Raw genomic sequence first — 25,280 nt, 5'->3', positions numbered from 1 at the left:
TTGCTGAAGGGGTGACATGGGGTGACATAGGGAAGAACAAGACTGTGGAGGGTCCTGTCTGCGAACTTGCATATGGAGGAGGATATGATCAAAATATATATATATTTTTATTTTTTTATTTTTTTTATATAGGGGTAAATTTAATTAGAAGCGAGTTTGCAATAGTTTGTTTCATGAAACTCTCATGCATTGTGTGCGCACATGAGAAAAGCAAGATTCAATTAGAAATGGCAATTTGCAATAGTCGTGGTGTGGTTAAGCAACTTTTTTACAAACTGACCTGTGCATAAAAAAGTGGGGAAACCACACTGGACCCCAAAAAAGTGACAATTGAGATAGCAGGACCATACAGAAGGCTGTTAGTGACCATGAAAAGTACTGGAGGTTTTTTAAAAAGGTGTCAAATGGCTGATTTTTTCTTTTTTATTAATGGTTGAAAAATGATGGCAAGCAAGTGGTTTTTCAGCAGATTAAGGGCCGTTATCAATTAGCGTCGAAAACCTGAGGTTTTTTTTCGCCATTTGCAAAAATGGGGATTTTAACCAATAGGGATTTTGCATTTTCTTGTGCCTGGGATGGAGAGAACTTTTTTCCAGGATTTTTTTTTCGCCTGTTGACGTTTTCACCTGCGTTTTGTCAAATTGCACCTTTTTTTTTTTTTTTTTTTTTGTCAAAAACAGCTGTTTTCGCCTCTAATTGAATACAGCCCTAAATGTGCCTACACACTTGGCGATGGGCTCACGATGTACGATTTCCCTTGAACTCTCCCCGGCAGTCCTACACACGATTTGGAGAAAAAAGTCCTATCTGGCTTTAAGATTTATGATCCATTGTGTCCCATACTGGCAAATCTGCCCTACAGCACGGCAGGTCTGAAGATGCTATGTGCAACCAGTGGGGACGTGCATCTGATCGTGAGTGGGGACTCACGATTTGGGCATTTTTTACGGAATCTGTATGAAATACCGCCGGCCGCATGGTTCGATGCCTGGCCGACATCAGCAGAGTTCCTGGCAGTGGAAGCCCAACAGCGCTGGAAATCCCGATCGTGGATAGGTAAGTGTTCTCTAACCTAACCCCCTAACCTCCCCCCCCCCCCCCCCCCAGTGCCTATCCCTAAGTTCCCCCCAGGGGTGCCTAACCATAACCCTCCCTCCCCCTAGCCTAACCCTCCCAGGGGGGTGCCTAACCCTAAGTCCCGCCTGGGTGGCCTAAACCTAACCCGGGCGGCCGGCTGCCGGCTTTAGGGCGGCCGGCTGCCGGCTTTAGGGCGGCCGGCTGCCGGCTTTAGGGCGGCCGGCTGCCGGCTTTAGGGCGGCCGGCTGCCGGCTTTAGGGCGGCCGGCTGCCGGCTTTAGGGCGGCCGGCTGCCGGCATTAGGGCGGCCGGCTGCCGGCATTAGGGCGGCCGGCATTAGGGCGGCCGGCATTAGGGCGGCCGGCTGCCGGCATTAGGGCGGCCGGCTGCCGGCATTAGGGCGGCCGGCTGCCGGCATTAGGGCGGCCGGCATTAGGGCAGCCGGCTGCCGGTATTAGGGCAGCCGGCTGCCCGATTGTATACCTTTTTTACATCATCTGTCGTACCAATGCGTCGGAATCGGCCAGATTGTGTAAAAAAATCACCAAGTGTGTAGGCACCTTAAGTCTTTACAATGTTTTGGAGTACAGAAGAATGTTTGTATAGTAATTTTTCAGTGTTTTTCGAAAAGTTTAAAACCTGTCTTTAAAAAAAATAATTTTTATTATACTGTAGTGATGGCCATTGACAGCTGTACCATCAATGGTTCAGTCATCGTTGGAAACCTTCGATTGGTTGAGTTCTGTGTAGACTACAACTGCAGATGTTTCTTTAACAATGATTGGGGAGTTGCCATTGATGGTGCAACATTAATGCCCACCAGCAGCGGCAAACTACTTATCAGAGCCCATCAATGGCTTACAAACCATCGATCTGTTGCCAATCCTAATATATATAGATAGACAGACATTAGCCTGGCATATAGGGGTGTGTGAAGCAGGACAGTACGCTGCTGCTGGGTAGGATGCCGCTGGGTCTGGGCTGCCTCCAGCTAGCTGTGAGGGAGGAGGACAACGATGGCAATGCAGCAGTTCCCCAGTGGCTGCTCCATCCTCTCTGCAGCTGCTGGCTCTGACTGCCTCTAGTTGGTCGTGGGGTGGGAGTGAGCAGGTTAGTGCTGGCTTTGCAGCAATTCCCCAGTGGCTGCTCCGTCCTCTACAGCCGCCGGGGTCGAGTGCTGCCTCGACCTGGGCGGAAAGGGGGGGGGGGAAGCATTGCCAGCGCTGGGATTCCTGATCTTGGTGATTGGCACACAGGGAGAAGTTGCAAGTACAGAGGGACCAGGAGGTCCCTCTGAGATTGGCAGCTGCTATAAGATTGTCTTACAGCAGCCGCCCACTGGGGGTTCCTGACTGGTCACATCAGAGGCAACCATTTCAGGGAAAGCCCAGCCTGGTGTTGCATCTGATGTGACCATGCCAGACAAGTGGTTAACCCATTTATGTTTTTCTGGAGAAATTCTCCTGAAAACTGATTTATTTATTGGGCTATTTAAACCCTCCGAGTGTTGGATTTTTCATTCCGAGGGTGTACTGGAGGTTCTGCACTGTCCCAACATATTTATCTTAAAGATTTTCCCTACCTTTCTCCTGCTCAGGGAGGTGTGAACAAAACTTGACTTTGCTCTACAAAATCAATGCGGGTTTGGAATTGAAATGCTAATGTAACTTGCAGTAAGAATGGCTTGCAGGACCTTACTTGCACCTAATGGAGTTGAGCCAATAGTATCTATTGTACAATACAAATTTCTACTACTTGGTGTTAAAATATCAGTCATACAGTTGGTTGTTAACCCTGTATATGAGTGAGCTAATGGTGCATACACTCGGGACGATTGTCAGCGATAATGATATGGTTGAACAAACTCCCGAGTGTGCTGGATGGTCTATCGAACATCCAGTACACCACGAACCCACCAATGATGACCAACTAACGCGAGTCCATATAGCTGGTTTGCATGCACAGGTAATGGATAATATTGTTAGTCTGTATGTGCCCACGCATCACAGGTCGTTGGGCATCAAAAAATGCATGCTATGAGCAATTTAGTTATCGTCCATTTTAATCGTACCGTGTACGCACCGTAAGAAATCAAAATATACGAGATGTATCAAGCCTTCTAAAGAGTGGTGATGTTGCCCCAGGGTCGGACTGGCCAACAGGTGTACAGAGGAAATTCAGTGAACCTCATCCTTTCAGGGGATAGTAACTTAGTGGAGCAAGATCAAGGATGAACTTGGGTGTTTGGTTTGTTTCTATAGAAACTACACGTCGCTCCTCTCCTTTTTATAAAGGGTTCCTGTTTATATGTCCTCTAGAGGCTGGCCAAGTTCCTGTGGTGGATGCACTCTTGGCTGGCCACACATTTTAAACTTTGGCACCTACCACTTAATTTCTTGCTGATAGACGCCCATTACTTAGACGCCCAAAAAAATAATTTAATTCCCCCTTTAGTATTTCTGAGATGAGGCTGACATTGATAACTGGGTTCCTGATACACTGGAGCACACATCAACCATATGGAGCAGATATCTGAATCTTGGCTCTGTACAATGCTTGCATCCTACATGTACATACATATGCAGTCAGACATGGCCTTTAATGGTTACTCTTTGAAATCTTGTTTCTCACATGTACTGGGAAAAAAGAAAAATAAGTATGCTATAACCTAAAAATACCAGAAACCAGCACCAGCTTGTGGATCTTTTGTATGCTTGAAATCTCATGAAATAGTACAGATCCATGAGATTACAATGCAAAAGCATAAAAGTACCATTCAGGATATACGGTCAACTATAAAAAACCCTATATTTTAGTCTTATTTGTAGGCTTACATTTTCCTGCTCATGGGGCCAGATTCAATTAAGCGCAGTATCTACCAGAATATTATCCACCCCTGAACTTTCCGGATGCTCACTGCTGCAGCCTACGGAGGTGCAAACCGAATTGGCCTACTGTAACGTGCTGATAAATGCACAGTTTGAACTTCCAACTACTTTCGTCTGCTGTGCAGATATAACCCATGCTGCGATCTGGCCAGCTGCGTTAAGCTCCAGAAAGTGGCTTCAATGTTTCAAACTGGCTGCTAGTGTATGCGCAGCCTAATGGCCACATTACATCAGCAGGGTCAGAAACCTGGAAGTGAAGACCTTGCTGGGACACTTGGATATAATGGAGCTGTAAATAAAAAGTATGGTGGTCGCTCATATCAGCTTAAAGACATAGCACAGGTGCTTGTAAAGGGAGGGGTTTACATTGAAATCATAAAAAATGATTTGCCCTCCAGCACACTGAAGCAATGATAAGAGTTTCAGAGGTATTAGTTACATACATTTGCAAATGTATGTAACTAATACCTCTGAATCTCTTATGTAGGATTTAAGTATTTTTGATTTTGCTACAGTGTGCTGGAGGGCAAATCCTTTTTTGCTGTGTATAATGGAGCTGTACTGGCAAGTTATTGAAATAATTAAAATAAAAATGTAATGTGATCATGTTCTTGCAAAATGTCAGCCTTCACTATTAGTGTTCTCTGGAGCAAGTGTTATTGCCACACAAGGGCTCCCTGCAACATTTCATATCTGGTACTGACACTGTAAACCATAGAAGTGAATCTCTTCTCATTTCATCCCATGCCTGCTTATCTGCTCTCATTGGTCTGTTCACTGCTATTAGTACTTTGAACAACAGCAGAAGTAGTTAACCTGTTAGCTGTTTTTCATTAATTACTTATAATGTGCGCCTGATATATACTTTTCTTAGTATTTGTTTACTTAACCTATTCAGCTAAAGGATTCTATCAATACAGAGTGGACCAATATATCTATAACTGCAAATGATCCAATGCTCTCTATTATATAAAAATATCATACACTTATTAAAAAGCAAGAGATATACTACCAAGTAAGAACAAAAAATATAGTTAACAGTGGTTTATTGGTTAAATGTAATAACCCACAGCTGGTCTAATAAACTTGGTATAAACAATACATAGGGACCTCTAATAACAGACTTGGATTTTACAGATTTTAGTGCTGTTCTATCTGCAGATAATAGTCTGTCCTTTGGAGCAGATGGATTATTCCCCAAATGTAGAGTGGGTGACAAATCGCAAATACATAGGAACTGCGATAGTGGTTGGAAATGTCCTTTCACTGTCAGACATGAGCTCTGTTTACAGCTGTGCAGCACAGGGTTCCAGCGTGTCGGGCTGGTGTAGTATACAGTGGAGTTTTTCTTGGTGAGATGTTCCTAATGTTCAGATGACTGACTGCTCTGGTTTTCTAAAATCTAGAAGCAATCTTATGCTGCTTACACACGGGATCTACCTGCACCATAACTATATTGTTTAATGATAAATCGTTCGTATCGTTAATTTTTATGCAGTGAACAATCAACAACAATGCGTGTTCCTGCATGAACAATAAGATCTATGGGCAACCGTACATGCAGGCCAACTTGGACGATTTGCCTGTAAAGACATGACTTTATGAAATATCTATCATAGAGATCTATCGGTGTACACCCCAAATTGTTTGCCCTGCACTACAGAAAGTTGGAGGGAAATCTATCATATATTTGGTTGTACCGTGTATGCAGCATAAAGGGGGTATCCACTAGGCGATTTTATCAAGCAATTGCATGATAGCGACGTTATCATGCAATCGCTTGCAAATCGCATGTTTTGGTCGGAAGCAACAGCGATGCATGCTGGTTGCTTCCGACATCTATCATCGCCCATACATGCTGGTCAACCTGATAATCCCGTCAGGTTCAGCATGTGCAGGGATGTGCCTGGACTGAACTAGTGAATGTACAGTTAGGCACATCACTAGATATACAAATGAGAGCAAGATTGCAATGTCGTAATCGTGCTCTTGTTTGTATCTAGTAGTGGATACCCACCTTTAGATGTTTAGGAGACAGACCATAATCTGTAATCAAAATATATGAACTTCTATAGAACACACATGCCCCTTCAATGACCCTCATGCTTCCCCACATGCCATCAGACCCTGCCGCATGTTTGTCTCCAGAACCCAAATCATACTGTCACACCATAGTGCCCCAATTTATAGTGTCTCACTATAGTGTCCCCCCAATTCAAAGGACCACCACTGATGTCATAATTACAAAAGCATATAAGCGAATTATCAATGAAATCTATACAATAAGCAAGGTCTGTCCTTTTATGCACGGCCAGTTTTATACCTGGCTCCACCAACTTTGGCATGGTGGCGTAGTTTGACCAGGGTTAGGTATTTGCCTAGCTGTGAACTTGGTCAGAGCCACAGTTTCTCAATCCCATAAAACTGGGATGCTTAATTATACAGGTTCTGTGGCTGAGGGGCTGGCTTCATACAGTCACTCGTCTTTTTGGCAGGCTCATGAGCAGGTCGGTGCTCGGTACATTGTCAGAACGGGACTCCAGTCCCGGCATTTTTCCCCAGATGGCAGCCCTTTAGAATGTAAGCTCTCACGAGCAGGGCCCTCTATCCTCTTGTGCTTATCCTTTCTTTACTTATACTATCTGCTCTATACTCAAAAGCACCTAACCCGTGACTTTTGCCATCCTGCTTCTGTTGCAGAAGTGTTTATATACCATGTACTTGTCTTGTAGTGTCTTAAACTGTATGACACTGTTTTCTTGTTCTGTTCAACTGTTTATGTACTATGTTTCTGTACTATGTAAGGCGCTGCGGAACCCTTGTGGCGCCATATAAATAAAGGATGATGATAATGATAATAATAATAATAATAATAATAATAATAATGGTCTTCAATGTTGGTCTGCAGAGTGATTTCCAGGGGTGATTCAGCTACGGATGCAATGACTGGATCATGCAGATTACTGAATATTGGTGATCTGTGCATGGGCCTGTGATCCTGCGCACAGTCCGGCAGCAGACTCTCAGTGCGTGTTTCTGGGTGCGGTGGGTACAGCGACGTGATCAGTTTTCCGAAATGAGTCACCATTGGTGAGTGGAGAGGCCAAGATCTCCATCCGCTGATGGCTATTTCCTGGCCTCTTCTACTCATCAGTGGCAGCTGACTTGAGTGACCTATTGGTCACTCAGATGGCCGAAGGTATTGCAGATTACAATGCTGCATCCTTGGATGCAGTTCTGAGCAATAAAGCATTCAGTATAACACTTCTGCTGCATAACCATATTAAGCTATTGCATATGCTAACATGTTAGCAGCTATGGCATATCCGTCCACAGCTGAATCACCCCCTCTGTTCTGCAGTGACTTCTGAAACAAGCGATTTGGAAGCTATGAGTTCTGGAAGTCAGTCTGCTCCTGACATTCCCCATTTGAAACTGAGAATACGGCTCCCTGCACTGTAATTTACTCCTAATTTGCATTATCATAACCTAGATAATTTTTTTTTTTCAGTTAAGGCTGCAGGTGTGCTTAAGGGTCCAGTCTTCAACTAGGACACCAGGTATCCCAGTCTGTATAAAATAGTCACATTATGACCACCTCCCTACATTTGACAATAGCAGCGTGTAGCCCATGAAGTAAGTTGTGTTCTGTGCGCTGGCTTGGTGGGTATATAAGGTGTGCGATAGGCTGTCTGCACACATTCATTGCTGTCATGGGTAAAAGGGGAAATTTATCAGTTACAAAAAGGGATGATTGGCTTTCAGGCCAAGGGTGGCAGTATTTCTGAAACTGCAGTCTGAACTGTTCACGTGCTGAATGAAGGTGAGAATACACATTTACTGACAGGGTTGGGGATAAGTTTTTTTTTTTTTTTTTTTTCTTTCCAATAAAAACCCATTTTGGTTTAAACCAGTGTTTTGTTTTTGTTTGCATTATTTCCATGAAAACTAAGGATATTAAACTATGAACTCTCTATGTATTGCCTTTTTAATGTGTTTGAAGTTTGTTCACCCTTTAGATTTTAGAATGTTATGCTGCCTCACTAAAACTGCCTAGCTGGAACACTATGCTGGTTATACAGAAACCAGCTTATGTTCTGGGTTAATGCATCTTTATTTGACCTATAGTGGGGCATTCAATTGGCATCAAGGGGTTGTAGTCCATTGGTGAAGCTGTAAGGCTGCATCTAGCGAATTTGTGCTAACTAGTGCCTTGGTGGGGCTAGTTAAGTCTTAACACTTGCAATAACATTATCGCACCCAGCACTTCACCCAAGAGATGCAGTTTACTGGGGCTAAGCCCTAAATGCTGTCAACTGAATGGCTCCACGGACACTTGACCCTGGAGCTAAATCTCCATGATGCTAATTGAACTCCTCCCACCCCCCATTTTTGTTGTGTGATATGATGTACATACTAATCTGCCGTAATGTATTCTCATTTTCAACAAATCACTAATTAGTGCTGTACAGAAATTATAATATAAAATATGGCAATGTGCATTTTCGATTTTAGTTTTTATTTTCCGAATGGTTGGGATCGTAGCTCCCTGATTGTTTGTTAACTTTATTATCTTCTTGTAGTATTGTTAATGGTCAGCAAATTTATTGTACCACTTTTTTCTTCCACTATTGTATCTTAGTGTTCACTCTAGCTGCGGCGGCACCCAAAAAGGGGGGTGGCCATTGAAAAGGGGGAGTGTCTATAAGACACATCACCCTTATCGTCACACTTGGGGGAGTGCCCGGCACTTAGACATGTCGGGCAGCTCCCAAGCGCTGCTGACAGGGAGAATAGATGCCAGGCACATTCACCTGGCGTCTATTCACCGGCTGTGACGGGTCACCGCACATTTCCCCACCCGCAGGACACTGCGACCCACTGATGAAGACGGCACTCGCAAGCTGTAAGGGCAGGGTGCTTTTTGCCCTCCTGAGGGATGGCAGGGCGCAGTGCCCTGCTAAAACAGCCTAGTGGGAACACTATTTTACTGCTCAGTACTTTATCTTTCTGTGTACTGTAATGCCTCAAATACAAACAAAAAACAATGAAACTAAAGGCCCCCATACACTGCACGATATACGTGCCAATCCGACATAGGTGCTATATCGTGCCGTGTATGGGCACGATATCGTACCTGATATCGTGCTGTGCTCTCCCGTGGGTTGGTACATCGCATCCCCAGGTCTTCCTGCAAAACAATCTGATCTGGGATGCGATGTACGATCCCAATCAGATGGAGGGGGAAGCCGGCATATCGTGCGGACTGCGGGGACCGCACGATTGCCGGAGGTGACAGCACTGTGTATGGGCACCTTAAGTAAAGCTTTCAATCCAAAAGAGCTTGGTCAAAAAAGGAATACTTTATGTACAATTTTTAGGAACAAGATCTTTCATCCTATTGTCCTCCCCAAACAAAGTATATGAAACCTAGTATCAGACTTGCAGAAGATAACAGAATTTTGACAGCCTGAACTGTGTAGTTTATAACAATCTATGAATTATGAAAACTGTACTGCTATTTCTACCCCTAGTAGTCTGTGGTTTTGTTCAGCTTTTATATGTAAGCTGGCATTCCAGTTACAAAATCCCTCTCCCATATAACCTGCGCATTTAGATCCTTCTCCTTCCTGCACAGGGCTGTGATGCATGCGCATAAATGAAATCCCTCTTCCACATGTTATAATTGGAAACTGTTGCCGAGGCCCTCTAAAATGTAATCTGCAGTAAAATCATGAGTACACCTAAAAGCTATATCTGCAGATTGTTCATACACACTGAACAACCATCTGGCAGCAGGTCCCACTAGCTGGTGGATGCGTCATGCCACGCCGTGGCCTCTGCAGACAGTGTACAGGCGGTCTGCTCTGAACATCTTTCAGACATAACTTCTGTACACACTGGCCACCGCACCCATGATATATCGGCCGTTCAATTGAATGGCTGATCTATCGGCCAGTGCACCCTGCGTCTTTTGCTATGGCAACCTGGTATTTGTCATGCCCTGATATAAGCTATTGGTGGAGATGGTGTGTGTGGCTGGTAAGTTTCAGCCATGTCTGCTCTTGTGCTGCTGATGTGGTATGGCTGGAATAAGAGGCTGGAGGCTGCAAAGATGAAAAGAGCTTTGCTGCCAGTCAGTGATCAGTTCCATAGAGTGCCTAAAGAAGGGTTTACAGTGCTAGTCCTGCATGGTTCAAACTAACTTAAAAATTGTATGCAGTTTAATATATAGATGACAAGTTAGCTTTTAAAGTATCGTTTTTCAGTACCTGGCGAAATGCAAACAGAGTACTGTCAGATTTGGTGAAATCAGCCTGACACCTCCCCCAACTTTGAACTTTTTCAACCCCAAAACAAAAGTACTTAGTACTTTTTGGGGTGATCTAAAGTCGCTTTTTTTTTTTTATTGTAGTCTACCTTTGGCGAACTGTTCCAAGGCTGCAGGGTGTTCCCGCAACTTTGGAATTGAACACGGAAAAGTTTTCGGCTGGTGAAATGACGTCATCGGCAAACTTTAGGGGATTTGTCCAAAAGTGAACAATTAAAATGTTTGGGCCATTGAACAAAACTTCCAGTTGTGGAAACCTTCCCTATGAATTAACTGCTATAGGGCTATTGGAAAACTATGTAGGTATGGAATATCAGTTTGTGCAGACTGGTTCATTAACCTTTCTCCTGACCCCTTAACTAAACCTATCCCAGTTTCCTACTTTATCTCAAATGTCCTTGGCTCCTTTCTCAAGTGCTGCTTTGTTTGGGCATGCATAGCCACAGTTACACACTTCTGCTCATAGCCTCCTGAGGTGGCGAGCAGAAATGTGCGATAAGTTGGCTATTTGGGCGCCCAATGCAAGGCTTTAGACTGGGTTAGGCAGCTAAACCCTGTGATTTTGGGTGTGCACAGTTTCTCCATTGGGTGTCCCAAAAAAAAACAATTTACTTGCACCCTCTCAGTCCAAACTGGCCCTGCAGGGCCCTTCCTTGGTGAAAGGAAAATGGAGCAATAGAGGCATCTCTATCTGATATCTTGTTTAGGGGAAAATCAGCTTGAAGTAGTGGATCATAGGCAATGTCAAAACTTCCTGCAGTTAGTGACTCTTGTATGGTATACATATGTAGTGTCAGCAGTCATAATGTTGACATGATGCATATCAAGATGCTGATAACTTTTACCCAAAACCTAATGTCCTGTTTGGGCTCCCAAACTGGCAACTTGGCACAGGAAAAGATGCTTTACGCAGCACCCTGCATTTTGGATGTGAGAATGCGGCCAGTGTCTGCCTGGTCTCACACACTGTTGAGTAGATCGATGCTACAGGTGCTCAAAACAATTGCTCCCACATGTCTTTTTGGGAAGTTCCTCTTCCCCTTGTGAGCATTGGGGCGATTCAAATCAATGCAAATTGAATAGTGCCGGGAGCGAGTCCCGGAGCTATTCAGTGCGCTGTGTGGTCAGAATGCCAGTTAATGTGCCTTAACAAGGGTGTTAAGGCACGTTAAGTCATTCTCTGACCAAAGAGACGGGCATGTCAGCGCCGCTCTGAGCAGAAACAGCTGCGCACCTGGCACTTTGGTTGGTTTTCTCCTCTCATCCGCAGGGGGGTGTGAGAAATCCTTAGTCCACCCAAACACCGCACTGAATTGAATAGCTCTGGGAGCTCGCTCACATTTAAATGAATCGCGCCCCCCCAATTGAACGATTTTTATTTTACTAATTCATAATTCTTATAAACTATCTGCTCATCCTGCCTTCCATCTGACCAGAATTGCATATAATGGCACATATAACCTAATCACCAAACCAGTTACCAGCTGTCCCTCTGACCTATACAAGCTCCCTAATGGCTGCATTTCTGAGAACTGACTGGAATGTTGTATTTAAGAATCTGATCCTAGCAGTTGTACTGTAGAGGGTTAATGCAGGAAATTATCCTGGATTGTGGCTTTCTTTGGTTTAGATTGGACTGGAACATATCAATCTTAGTTTTTCAATGGACCCTAAATGTGTATGTTTAGTGCTTGGATTTACCTCTAGGATTGTCAGAAACAATAACTTGCTTCAGTAATGTGATAGTGGAGGGCACAATTCCTGGAACTTCAGGAAGCGTTATTTCACTGTGAAGTTAACAAACATAAAAGGCAGCAGATGACATTTCAGGTCACAATACTAATTCTAGTCTGGAAACATCAGACCCTATTGACTGCACTGTTCACGTGTATTCTACATTTATACATCTACAATGCTGACATTTCCCACATTGCCAGATCCATCCTGGACATTTTCCACAAGATAAACTAAACGGTCTCTGCCCTTCAACCAATAAACCAGAATACTGACCTGGGTAATTGTCTTTCTATAATTTTGAGCTAACCCTTCAATTTACTGAAATATGGTGTCCTGATAAGTTGGATCATACCTGCAGACATTCCACTGTCCTGGTCTGCAAGCAGTTGTAGCTGAGCTGTTAGAGGAAATATGAATGTGACTGGTAACTGATGCTCTGGAGGTGCCACTAATTGAATGGCTCCTGGCACTTTACTTGGGAGCTGAAGCCGTGCCATAAGCCCACAGATGATTGAACTCCCTTTAATATAATCTCCAATCCAACCAGACTTTACTAACCAACTCCAATCTGAATGTATAGGCTAGCTGTAGCATATTGCCATTTTGTTGCTTAGTCATTTCTGTGACTTATTTCCTTTTTCAAACAAAGCTGTACAGAATTTTCTCACTAAAGCATGTTTGGATGTCAGGAACTGAATGACTGTTCTTGGCACCCTATGTGGATAACCTGGCTGTCTTTCCCTGTGTGCCTGCCCATTTGAAATCTTCAGCAAAATAGAGGCCCACCACTCCAACTATTTATTAGAACGTAATTGAACTAGATGTAAAAACCTTAAAGGGGGCGATTCAGTTGTTAATCGCTCCCATCTAAAGTGACCAGGAACTATTCAATTGTTTTGGGTGTCCAGCCCCAAGGCTGCACTTATCATGGATTTCTCCTCGTATCACCCTGAGTGAGCAGTCTGCATGTGAGAAGCAGCTTAACACTCCTAATCCTGTGCATCGGGGCTCAAACGTGCCTGTCGCAAACAATTGTATAGCTCCCAGTGACTTTAGACTGGAACAGTCTCCCCTAAAATGTGGTGCTGTAGCTTACGAATGTGTCCCTCATACATCTAGCCTCAATATGCCATGCAGTGCAACTTGCCTGGCGTGAGCCGCCAGGTCGTGTTACTTTGCTAGCATCGGGTGTCTTTCTTTTTTGACGAAAATGCGCCTAGGACGCACAAGCAGACTGTGCTGATTAATTTGATATGCAACATCTGTGCACCTGAGTCTGCATATGTACCACAACAGCTTGCGGTAGGGTATGGTCAACCACAAGTTCTGCGTTCGCTTCTGATGGTACTCGATGTTACTGATTGCTGTATACACTTACTGGAGATGACTAAGGAAAGTGGGTCTCTTAAGTCAGGCTGATGGGTGTCTAAATACACACCGAGATCGCACACCAAGACAGTGGGTGTGCTATTGCTTTGCCGAGCAATTGCAGATTTGCATGCTTTTGCTGCGTGCGAACACATCTAGTGAGAAGGTCTTAATCGGGCCCAGAGTACAAACTGGAGCATTTTTGTTCCGATTAGGCCAAATCGGAGCGTAAAATCGTGCATGTTGTGCCTTGTATGCATGTTCCCACCGTTGCATGCAATGTCTGGTTGGGTGTGCTGCACATAAAACCTTATATCGCATGCAGCGCCATGCATGTTAATGAACGAGTGATTGTGCTGTCCTTCATTAGTCGCTGCATTGTGTTCCGGCAATCATGCGATGTCCAAGGTGTTCCGGGACATCGTGCAGATGTCCTGGTTGCACAAGTGTACCCATTTTCAGTTACCCACAGATAGGCGGCAACTCAGTTCAGTGCGCTGTGTGGTCGGATAATGCCGGTTCTCGCGCCTTTAACAAGGGTTTTTATGCTCAATCCTTCCTCCTTAGGGCTCCGGTTTTAGTCCGTATAAAAAATACGAAGTGATATCGCTAGGCGCTGGTGTCCAACGGGGTTACTGGCATATGCAGTGTGATCACGGGAACAGCTTATCACCTTGAAACCTTCTACACATTTCTCCGCCTTTAGATCAATCAGCGGCTTCTTCAGGAAGTAAGTGATGTGGCTATTACACCACTTGAGTAGTACCTGGAATTCAGTCACCATCAGATTTTTCAATCTTTAGAGTCTACTTCTGTGAATAGCCACACACTTCTTACTTCCTGAAGAAGCCGCTGATTGGTCTTAAAGGTAGAAGGTTTCATTGTGATCAGCAGTTAGTGTGATCACTCTGCATATGCCGGTAATCCTGCTGGACACCAGCACCTAGCAATATCTCTTTGGATTTCTTGTACGGACTAAAACCGGAGCCCTAAGGAGGAAAGAAGGAGCCCTAAGGAGGAAAGAGCATAAAATGTGAGTGTACCATGTTTCTGCAGCAATAATTCATGCTGACAGGATCAGCTCTCCTGTCTCCATAAACTCTGGAGGAGCTAAGCTATAAAGGGGGGTATCCACTAGACAATAAAGTTGAACGATAACGATAAAATTGTTCGATAATTGTTTGAAAATCATCTGAGAATTTGGTTTTAGACATCTATCATCGTTCAAACATGCTGGTCAACCTGACTATCGTCTGGTTCAGCATGTTTGCAGATTGATTTTGCCTGCACTGAACATATGGTTCAGTGTGGGCACCCTGCAGTGTAGTGAACAATAACGATATCGTTATCGTTCAGTCTTTTCACTGTCTGGTAGTGGATACCCTCCTTAAGCATATTTTACTAAAGTCTGATAAGTTTACATCATTCAACACTGTCAGTATTTGTCACCAATACTTTGTATGACCATTCAAAAAACTTTCAGTATATTACATAAAAAAAAAATTTGTCTTGGAGTTTGCTAAACAGACATCTGGAAGTACTGGCTTGCAAAAAAAACCTTTCTGATTTTGGATTTTTAATACTGGAGACATATTTATATCCTTTAATGTTGCAAAATGAGTTTTATACAGTTCCAAATTGTTTCAACAATCATGTGGTGAAAGTTACTGTTGGAATGTTTTATATGGTCGCATGTGTATCAGTGCGATCTAATCATAGATATAGCTGACTGTTATCATTGCACAATTATCTGCTATATTGAACTTTCCTTTTAATAGCACATGTATGTCACTGACTAGATTTTCTAGACTTTATGGATGTGTTTTATGTCACTAGGTTATACTGTTAAAAAATATATATGTATTAACAAAATGTGTATTTTGTGATTAAACTGTTAATTTGAAATATTTAGACAGCGCTTCTTTATTACTATTTTTTTTTGTTAACTTGATAAGGTAAGGTATAACCTATCCTGAAGCAGGAGTCTGAGTATTTTAAACAGCTGTGGGACTAATCCATTTTCGGTTCAGCGCTAGACAGTCTCTCTCTGTAGAACTTGTCAGTTAGGGATGAATGCACCACATCTCTTAAATGTGACTATTGACTACACCTGTGCACCAGCTCAATTGTCTTGAAAGTGTAAACTAAGTATCAGATTGACCACCATGCTATAAAGCATCTAACTAATTTGCAGTATTTATGCTGCATGGCACTAAAGGATCACCTATACACTGGAGTGTACACCCATCAACCATAACCTTAAAACCACTGACAGATGAAGTGAATAACGTTGATCTCTTTACAGTGGCTCCTTTCAATGGTTGGTGTGTGTATCCTAATCGTAATGGGTCAAAAATTACAGGTCTTGTGGGGTGTCCTGGAATGCAGTAGCTAGTACCTACCAAAAGTACTCCAAGGAAGGGCAGTCTGGGACATAGGTGCCCAAGGTGCATGGGCAGCGAAGGCTAGCTAGTCTTGTCCTATCCCACAGAAGAGCCACTGAGGCAAAATTGCTGAAATGTAATAACTATGAGAGAAAGATGTCAGAACAGTGTAGCGCAGGTTGCTGTGTATGGCGCAGCTTAGTCACACCTGTCAGTGTGCCAATGCTGACCGCTGTCCACCACTGAAGTGCCTACAATGGGCAAGTGAGCATCAGAACCGGACCATGGAGCAATGGAAGGTGGCCTGTTCTAATGAATAACTATTCCTTTTACATGTAGGCTGCAGGGGGCATGTGCATCATATCTGTGGAAAAGAGCACCAGGATGCACTATGGGAAGAAGGCAAGCCAGTGGAGGCATTGTGATGCTGTGGGTAATGTTCTACTGGGGAAACATGGGTCCTGGCATTCATGTTACTTTGCAACAATGTTTAGGTAGTACATGTCAGACAAGTACACCTTCATGGCAATGGTTTTGCCTAATGGCAGTGGCCTTTTAGCAGGGCAGTGCACTCTACCACACTGCAAAAAATTGTTCAGGAATGGTTTGAAGAACATGGAGTTCAAGGTGTTGGTTTGACCTCCAAACATGCTGGAAAAAGTCTGAGCCTTGCAACTTAAGGTGGGTATCCACTACCCAACAGTGAAAAGACTGAACAATATCGGGAACGACTGAACGTTAACAACACTGCAGGGTTCCCACACTGAACAATATATCTTTCAGTGCAGGCACAATCAATCATCCGCAAACATACTGAACCTGACTATCGTTCGGTTGACCAGCATGTTTGCATGATTACCTCTAAAAGACCAAATTTTAGAAAGATTATCGTTCAATCACTCATTTTGATCGTCTAGGATCTGCTTCTAACGTCATGTGGTATCTGGCACCAAAAATCTTTAGTTTTGTGGAGTCCATGCCTTGACTGGTCAGCTGTTTTTGCCACTGTTCTAATGCAGTGTTCTCCCCAGAAATGCCCCAGTGCTTGGCAGCACAGCCAGGCAGCGAGAAAACCATGTGGGCTTCCTGTTGCTGCATTTTGGAGGTGGTGTCTAATGGTGGTTGCAGAGGGTGGTATGGCTTCTCACTGAGGCGTGCCATTTCTTCTCTACTGAGAGTAGAGGGCAGAGTAGATCATTCTCAGACGCCGCCTGGCTCTAACGCGGCCAATAAGCTGCGCTGTGCCCAACTTTTGGCCACGTCAGTGTTTGGCGGCAGGAGGGGACCGCCTGAGAAAGCGTGGGGAGAACACTGTTTTGACGGGTGTATAAGAACATTTTTAAATGCAGACTTAATGTTCATCCACCACTTAACAAAAGTAGAATGCATGTGGGGCATATAGAACTTTGCTACCAATTCACATCAGGTACATGCTTAATATACCCATACTGTGCTAAATTCCTGTGTTAATGACCTTGAAATTACTACTCTGGCATTGGTGTAGTTCTAACTTTCTATGTGGCAGTCACAGACCTGAACAATGTTTCTAATAGGAGCCAGGATCACAAGTTTAGAATCATGCCCACAGGATTGTTTCATTTTAAAACATGATTGCATTTGGTTACTACTAGCATTTAATATAGAAGAACCTTGATGCTGTATTTTGCTCTAGCTCCTCATCCAGCTATTTATAACTGTCTGTCTGAACACTACTGCATTCCATACTAGACAATCAATTGAAGCGCACTGTATAACAGTCATGCAGGATTTAGTTTGGGTTAGAACTCTCCCAAGGGATTGTAGAAACCCAGGTGGAATGTAGTCTGGGTATGTTTATAACAATCTATTGCTATTTGTATTGTCTTTAGTCATGTGTAGTACATTAGTTGGGCTTCACAGCTCTTTACTATACTCTTGTTTTTTGACCCAAACAATGCAGCAATCTCTCACTTTACAAGCTGGCTGACTGCTTCTGAGATCAAATTTGCTTATGTATCCTTGTCTGCGTATCGTTAAAATGCATGTTCTACACTCTTTAGCAACTCTAGATACACCTTGTACTGTGTAGGAATCATTATTTTTGCCTCCAGAACGGGATGCAGTCAGGAAGCAGACAGTCGAAATGCTGACTGGCGGGTTCCCGACTGTAATTCCGACAAGGTACTAATGACAGGCATCGAAATCCCGACGTCTGTCATTTGGCCTACACCGGGTGCCCGGCATACCGAACGAAGGTAAGCCGGTCTCGTACAGCTGCGGGGGATGGAGGGTTAGGTTTTTGGGCTTAGGCACCCCCCTGGGGGAGGGTTAGGTAGTAATGCTTACTGATTCCCTCTAGAACACCCTAAATTCTTTGTGCCATGGACTCATGAATGTGTGGAACCTCTGCCTTTTGAGGTTCTGATCAATTTTGACATGATGGAAAGATGCAGATGCTGGAGATTTGTCTGATCTCCCATTCCACCATCTTCCAAAAGTGCTCAGTTGTATAGATATCTGGTGACTGAAGTCCACTGGAGTACTCTGCACTCATTACGTTCATGGAGCCAGCTTGAGATGTTTGCAAAAAAGAGCAAGTAACTGGACACCTGGACAAACCATGTTGTAATACAAAGGGTGCAAACACATTTATTTTATTTTTTTTTGCATGCTGGATAAATACTGGCAGCTTCTGCATGTAGCCCATAAATACTAGGTAGATTTTATTTTTACACAGCAATTTAAAGCTGCCCCACAACATGGTTTTGCCAAGGTGCACGGTTAGATGTGTCCTCGCACGCCTAGCCTCAATACACCACGTAGGGGACATGCCTGGTGTTAGTGAGCTGCCAGGTCCCATGCACCTCTGCTTGCACTGAGGTTTTTTTTTTTTTGGTCGAAAATGCATCTTAATTGCAATGCAACACTTGGATATCTGTGTGCAACGGCGTCTGTAAATTAAGCAAAATGGTACTTGTCATGGAAAAAAGCTGCGTCTGAGCAACATAGCACTTCAGATTGTCGTACACAAATAGAAGTGTCGCCACTCCTTTGGGGCGATTTCTGCTCACCACCTAAGTCAGGCTTTTGGGAGCCTAAAGTCTGCATGGGTTTAGTAATCCTGGTGCACATGGACACGTGCTATAAGTAATGGGTGCCTGCCGCACAAACAATTGCAAAGCGCCCATCACTTTAGACAGCTGCGGGTGCGAGTAAAGTGTAATGCATTCTTGGTTGATTAGCAGCTTTACTATCGTAAAGACAAAAGGCCTAAGGTTGGTTTTGGAAATGGGTATTGGCTTTGAACACAAGTAGTCTCTTCCAGCTACGGGTTGCTGGCATCTGTAGTAGTGTAACTCCTGGACTCGCACATGGGCATTTAAACTGAGTACCTGATGTGTCTGGATCATGCTCATCAAAACAAGAGTTAAACATAAATCTGTTTAAATTGTCACTTAAAACATTATACTTAAGAATTAGTAAGTATACATGTTCTAGTATGTTACAGGTACACAAAAGGGCTTGTGCACATTGTGCTGGTGAAATGGGTAAACTTTGAAACCGAATGGAGCATATACACTAGATGATAAGTTAACCATATTGTTCAATGATATATCGATCATATCGTCCAGTGTGTATGCACACAACAATGTGCGCTCCCACGGGTCATTAACTGTTTGCTGTTGCGCAAACATGCAGGCCAACCTGACTAAGTGCCTATTCACACATGTGGCAGGATGACGTCACTGAATGATATAGGCAACTATCGTTCAGTGTGTACACCCAATATCTTTCAGCACACTGTCTGGGGTGTATGCCCCTTAGTACATTTACTTTATTCATGCACTATCCTTGCCAGTTTATTTTTTAAACTGGCACCTGACTGAGCAATTCAGTTGTTACTTCAATCGGTCGCAAATTTAATGGGCGCCCAAAACCGTTCAATTGCTCCTTTGGGCACCCATTAATTCTCCTTTTTGAATGTTCTTTTCAGGCATTAGATATAAATCACAATTAATAGCCAGATGTTAGTGAGCCGCCTCAGTCCTACGTATTGCTCGCATGTGTAATACACTGAACACATCCCTGAACTGTACTCTCTAGTAATTTCTATTCATTCTCGTGTTCTTCTAGGAAAGTCTTCATTAACAATCCAGTTTGTTGAAGGACAGTTTGTGGACTCGTATGATCCCACTATAGAAAACAGTAAGTGATTTTATTAAATAGCTTGTATGTCTTCTACAGTTTCCTCTTTATTTTAAGCAAAGTAGAGGTTAGTATCTTCTAGGTGGGATAACGTCTGCTTGGAACATTTAATTAATGAAAACATATTTTGTAAATACTTATCTTCTCAGAATAACTCAGACATTTCAAATTGTGTATGTATGTGTCCTACCCAGCTCAGTGCCAGACTGCGCAGCTTATCCTGCTCACTTCATTCTGTGTTCACGTTGGCATGAGGAGATTAGGAGTTTGAATCCTCCCTACCCTGTAATCTGCAGTGACTGGCTTGTCCTAAAGGTTTTAGTCCACCTCCGGTCTTACTAGATGGTTTGCAGTTATGCAATCTTATTGTCCATGTGCCTTCACTTCCTCCTGCTTGTGATTTTTAATATCTTTGTGTTAAGGTCTTCAAAGCAGTTAATAGTTTCCCAAACTCTGCCATTACAAGCCAAGGCCAGGTTTTAAGTATATCCATGCTTGAGTCCAGATTGTTAAATCAGCTGACTTGCTAATTAAGTCACATGTGCTCAAGCATGGGCAGCCTTAAAACCTGGACTGCAATGGCATAGTTTGGGAACCTCTGAGTTAACATCCCTCAACTATCCTAAATAGATATTTAACCACTTCTATTGCTCTTCCCCCATGCGTTTGAAAAATAAACATTGAAAATAACAAACTAAGTGACCAACACTAATCTGTTTGGCACACTATAGGGCATAATTAAATGTCTAATGTCATGTGTATCAGTCATATCCATGGTTGAACTGTTGCTGTGTATCCTGCTACTGACCTGTTCATAATGTGAAATGTTTTTCATTATTTTTTTTTTTTTTTTTTTCTAGCATTTACTAAACTGATATCTGTGAATGGACAAGATTACCACCTTCAGCTAGTTGACACTGCTGGACAAGTACGTACATGAACACTTTCTACATTTATGTGAGGGGTGGATGAGATGTGAAGTTTAGCACATCTCATCCAGTTTATTTTTTTTATTTAATTTTTTTTTTAGCACTTCAACTTTTTCAAATAACTTTTGTTGGATCATTAGAATGAAACCTAATTTGTAGGTAATACTTGCTGTATCAAGTGCATCTAAGCTGTACTTTAGAACTGTATGTATTCTCAGGAAGCTGACTTTTATACACGCTCCATTCAGATAACATGTTAAACAGTTGTTTAGAATTTTGGCTCGGGTGCATGAAGTGGTCTAGGTAGCTTCCATTTGATATTAGTTATACCCAGTGGCGGCTCCAGAGGTGGGGCTGCAGCGCAGTTCAAAATTCAAATAGGGGAGTCGCACCAACTGTCCTTTCAAACTCTGCTGACTGGTACTCACTGGCAGTTGGTGTGACTCCCCTGTTTCAATTTTGAACTGTGCTGCAGCCCCACCTCTGGAGCCTCCACTGGTTATACCCCTTTTATACTAAAGTCCAGGGTCTGACCCAGGATTTGGAACACTGTTCCAAATCAAGTCAGCCCCAGGACATATCCTTTACATTGCAGCGCTGATTTGGGTTGTACCCAGATCGGTGCCTTTCACACTGTTCTCGTGTCTGCTTTAGAGTCTTGTGTCCCCATTTGCAGCTTTTGCGGTTTAACTTTAAATTGCCACACCGGCTGCCTTGATGGTGGTTTGCCAAATCCCAGTGTCTCTAGCAGCTGTGTTTGGACTTACACATGTATGTAGAATCTGTAGTAGGCTTGTATACTGTTCTCCAATTTTGTTTTCTCCTTCCTAGGATGAATTTTCCATAATCCCCCAGACCTACTCCATAGACATTAATGGATATATACTTGTATATTCAGTCACCTCAATCAAAAGGTATTTTATGGCTTTGCAGAAATGTAATTGCTTATGATGTAGGTGTGGTAATTGTGTAAAAAATGTTTGTTTATGAAATTGGTACGAGGACTGCGCTTACTGCCGCTATCTAATCTCATGTTCATGGCAGTTGGTTCTGATTTCTGGGTTACAAGCTCCTCCCCAGTCTGTAAAATGTTGGTGGCTTGATGGAAATAACAGGTTAACTTGTACACATTATGCATGAGCTTTCTCCCATAAACCCCCTGACCTCTGCTTGCTTAGAGTTGAGTTCAGTTCATGGATCTTCTGCATCCTAACAATGTTTCTCATCTTTCCAGTTTTGAAGTCATTAAAGTTATCCATGAAAAATTGCTGGATATGGTGGGAAAAGTCCAGTAAGTTACCATCAATTTGCATATTACAAATAAGTAACACCACCTACCTGTTCTAATAGTGTGCCTCCTCCTGCAGGGTACCCATTATGTTGGTTGGAAACAAGAAAGACTTGCACATGGAAAGGTTTGTGATACACTTACAAATTAAGTGTTTTTGTTTTTTTCTTCCTAGAGAGAGACTGACATAACTTCTGGCTGAGCAGCTGGTAGTGATCTCTGTAGTAACTTATTAATGGTCCAGCAGTACAGAATAGAGGTGACAATGGGTAATTGACAAACTGGTCATATTTGTCATTCTGTCTTATCAAGCAATGTTGGCATAAAATGCATTAAGTTAATCTTGCATTACTGTCATTAGTCAACTTTCTAGTTTATGATGAGACAAACTTACAACAATGTATAATGTTTCAGTTCCTCTAATGTTGACTATAAATCTAACATCTGACTTGTTAAACAGGGTGATAAGCTATGAAGAAGGGAAAGCCCTGGCAGAATCGTGGCATGCAGCTTTCCTGGAGTCTTCTGCCAAGGAGAATCAGGTAGGTCTTAGACTGTGCAGAGATATTTATGGCTTTGTCCAATTCTTGGATTTATGCCTTATTGCAGATTGAAAGGTTACAGTAATGAGATTGTAATTGCTGAATACAGTAAATGATACATTCCTATGTACAGCTGCATTTATACTAGCAATCTCATGCCAAAGACTTGGCAACCAACACATCTGTCACAGCATTGCAGTTATATTTGATTGCCTGCATGAACATTTGTTACTAGTAGTGTACTTAGAATGGATATTTAGCCAACATCTGTAATCTATAGCCTAAACTTGCCTCTAATAGCTGTATCCCAAATGGGTTGCTCCAATTCATCGGGACATTTTAGTTTTATTCATAGAAACCTCTTTGTACAGATGTGTGCACATATCTTCCTTGTACGTTAAACAGCCCTTCTAGTCACTGCATGCTGTGGCTTGACATTTTAGCGCTGTGCGTCTTTTCGTGCAACTTTTTACCTTAGTGAGTTTTATTCGCAAAGTGATGCATACCAGATACACAAGCTGTTTCTGCCGATTAAAATATGCGACATGCCTATATTCTGAGAGCAACTATGGCTGTATTTGCATGCAAAATGCTTGTGTCACAGCCGCTGACACTAACGTAGCATTTTGTATGCAGGTATATACAACGCTTTGTAGCACCGAGCGTCTTTGTGCGACCTTAACTATAATTGCATCCTAATCAGAGTTGCATGGTGCTCACTCATGCTTAACATGACTTTTGGCGCACTGAGGTAAGATGTATGGACACATCTGTAGATAAAATATATCCTTAATTCAGATTTTTAAGACTTAAACGTGTGAAACAGTTTAGCTGCGTTTGAGAGGTCCTATATTAATGGGTACACTGTATTGACACACCTCAGAGGGCATGTGAGCATCGAATGGGGGTACATACTGGTTAAGAGACCCTGAGCAAATTTTGCTACTGTGTATAAAAGGGACAGGTAAAACGGGTGGGCAAGTAGTCTGTTCTTGGCTTACAGTATGAAGCCATAAGTTTTAGACCATCTGTAAAGATGCAGACTAATGAAATGGCAGGAATTTTGCCCCGTCCAATTCTTTGCATACAGCAGAGGTTTCCAAACTCCCCCATTACAGTCCAGGTTTTAAAGATATCCATGCTTGAGTCCAGATTATTAAATCAGATTGTCTGAGGTACTAATTAAGTCACCTGTGATCAAGCATATCTGTATGCAAGGTTCCCAAACTCTGCTATTAGAGTATCATCTGAATGTGTCTAACAAATAACATTATTCTGTAACTTTTATGCTCTTTAAAATTGTGCCTTTGTTTCTTTAGACTGCTGTTGATGTTTTTAAAAGAATAATTTTGGAAGCAGAAAAAATTGATGGTGGATGCTCACAAGGGAAGTCGTCCTGCTCCGTAATGTAATTCCACTACGCAAGCTGCGGACACTGGGAATATATTCTACTTGAATAAGCAAACTGCCTGTTCTACAATACTAGGCTTTCCTGATGATAATTCCTTTCCTGTGAGAGGTGGTAACGCTAGCAATAGCCTTGTGGCCTCTTCTGGGAATGAAAGGGTTAAGCAGATAAGATAAGGATGGTCACAGCCTTTATTTTTCTTTTTTTTTTCTTTTTTTCAGTTTATACAGAAATCTGACTTCTGTGCAGATCTCTACCATCTTCAGCTTCTCAATCACACACAATTTGTATATCCTATTTCTTAATATGGCCAATACTTTAACTGGCATTTAACTTTTTTCAGTGTAGTTTGTTTATAATATTGTAATCACTTAAATGATACTTATTGTTACATTATTCTTTACCTAACCAGGCTTGAAAGTCTGTTTCTATCATTGTTCAGTGTAAAATTGTAAATAAAACAGCTGCAGACCTTACGCTTTAGTCTTGTTCTTTCTGAATAAACTGCATGGGGGGGTCTCTCTACCTTGGACACCTGTCATATCCATGGGGTAAACCGCAAAAGATGCTTACAGGGCAAGGCTTTGTGTTAGCTGAGCCACCAGCAAATACTGTTCATTTAAAAAGGTCTGTAAGATATATTTGAGTTCCTGTTTGGTCTCTGCAGAACAAGGCTTCCAAAAATCCCCTGAGGTTGTTTTTCACAAGGAAAGGTCATGAATATTCTGATTTCTGGGAGTGTAATCTATAGCACATGTGATGTAGGTAGGGACTGTTTGCCTTCACTGTTCTTGTTTGAGGATCAGAGTAACATTTATTTCTTTTGGAAAATAATATGGTGTCGCTCCCGGGCTTTGTTTGCCCTCTACAACTCTGATTACCAAATGTCTTCAGAGGTAAATGTTCTGCAGGGAAGATTGACTTTGGAAACACCATCAAGAGTAAATAAACAGATCCTGATGACTTGGATCGAACTTGTCTGCATTATTTCCCCTTGTATCATGCACCTGAATAAACTACACAGTAACCGTAGCGGGATAGATCTCTGCTAAGCTGAAAACTGTAAAATACCCAGTTTGTGATTGAGTTTACTGACACTTCAATAAGTAACGAAGTTCAGTTTTCTTAACCATTTCTTCATTAC

General features: G+C 42.7%; 1 protein-coding gene across 1 annotated transcript in view; it reads left to right on the top strand.

Annotated features, from left to right (window-relative positions):
- RHEB (Ras homolog, mTORC1 binding) overlaps nt 1–24,612 on the top strand; it is a 28,521-nt gene extending 3,909 nt beyond the window's left edge. The window contains exons 2-8 of the mRNA XM_088446440.1: nt 19,898–19,969; nt 20,830–20,897; nt 21,730–21,812; nt 22,133–22,189; nt 22,266–22,313; nt 22,647–22,728; nt 24,048–24,612. Coding sequence (XP_088302566.1) covers nt 19,898–19,969; nt 20,830–20,897; nt 21,730–21,812; nt 22,133–22,189; nt 22,266–22,313; nt 22,647–22,728; nt 24,048–24,140 — 503 coding nt within the window. The 3' untranslated portion in view covers nt 24,141–24,612. The remainder of the gene's footprint in view (nt 1–19,897; nt 19,970–20,829; nt 20,898–21,729; nt 21,813–22,132; nt 22,190–22,265; nt 22,314–22,646; nt 22,729–24,047) is intronic.
- Nucleotides 24,613–25,280: the final 668 nt, after the last annotated feature.

Source organism: Taudactylus pleione, unplaced genomic scaffold (assembly GCF_031769625.1).
Source record: "Taudactylus pleione unplaced genomic scaffold, aTauple2 ptg000398l, whole genome shotgun sequence".
Taxonomy (NCBI): Eukaryota; Metazoa; Chordata; class Amphibia; order Anura; family Myobatrachidae; genus Taudactylus; species Taudactylus pleione.
This window is presented reverse-complemented; position numbering and strand designations above follow the sequence as displayed.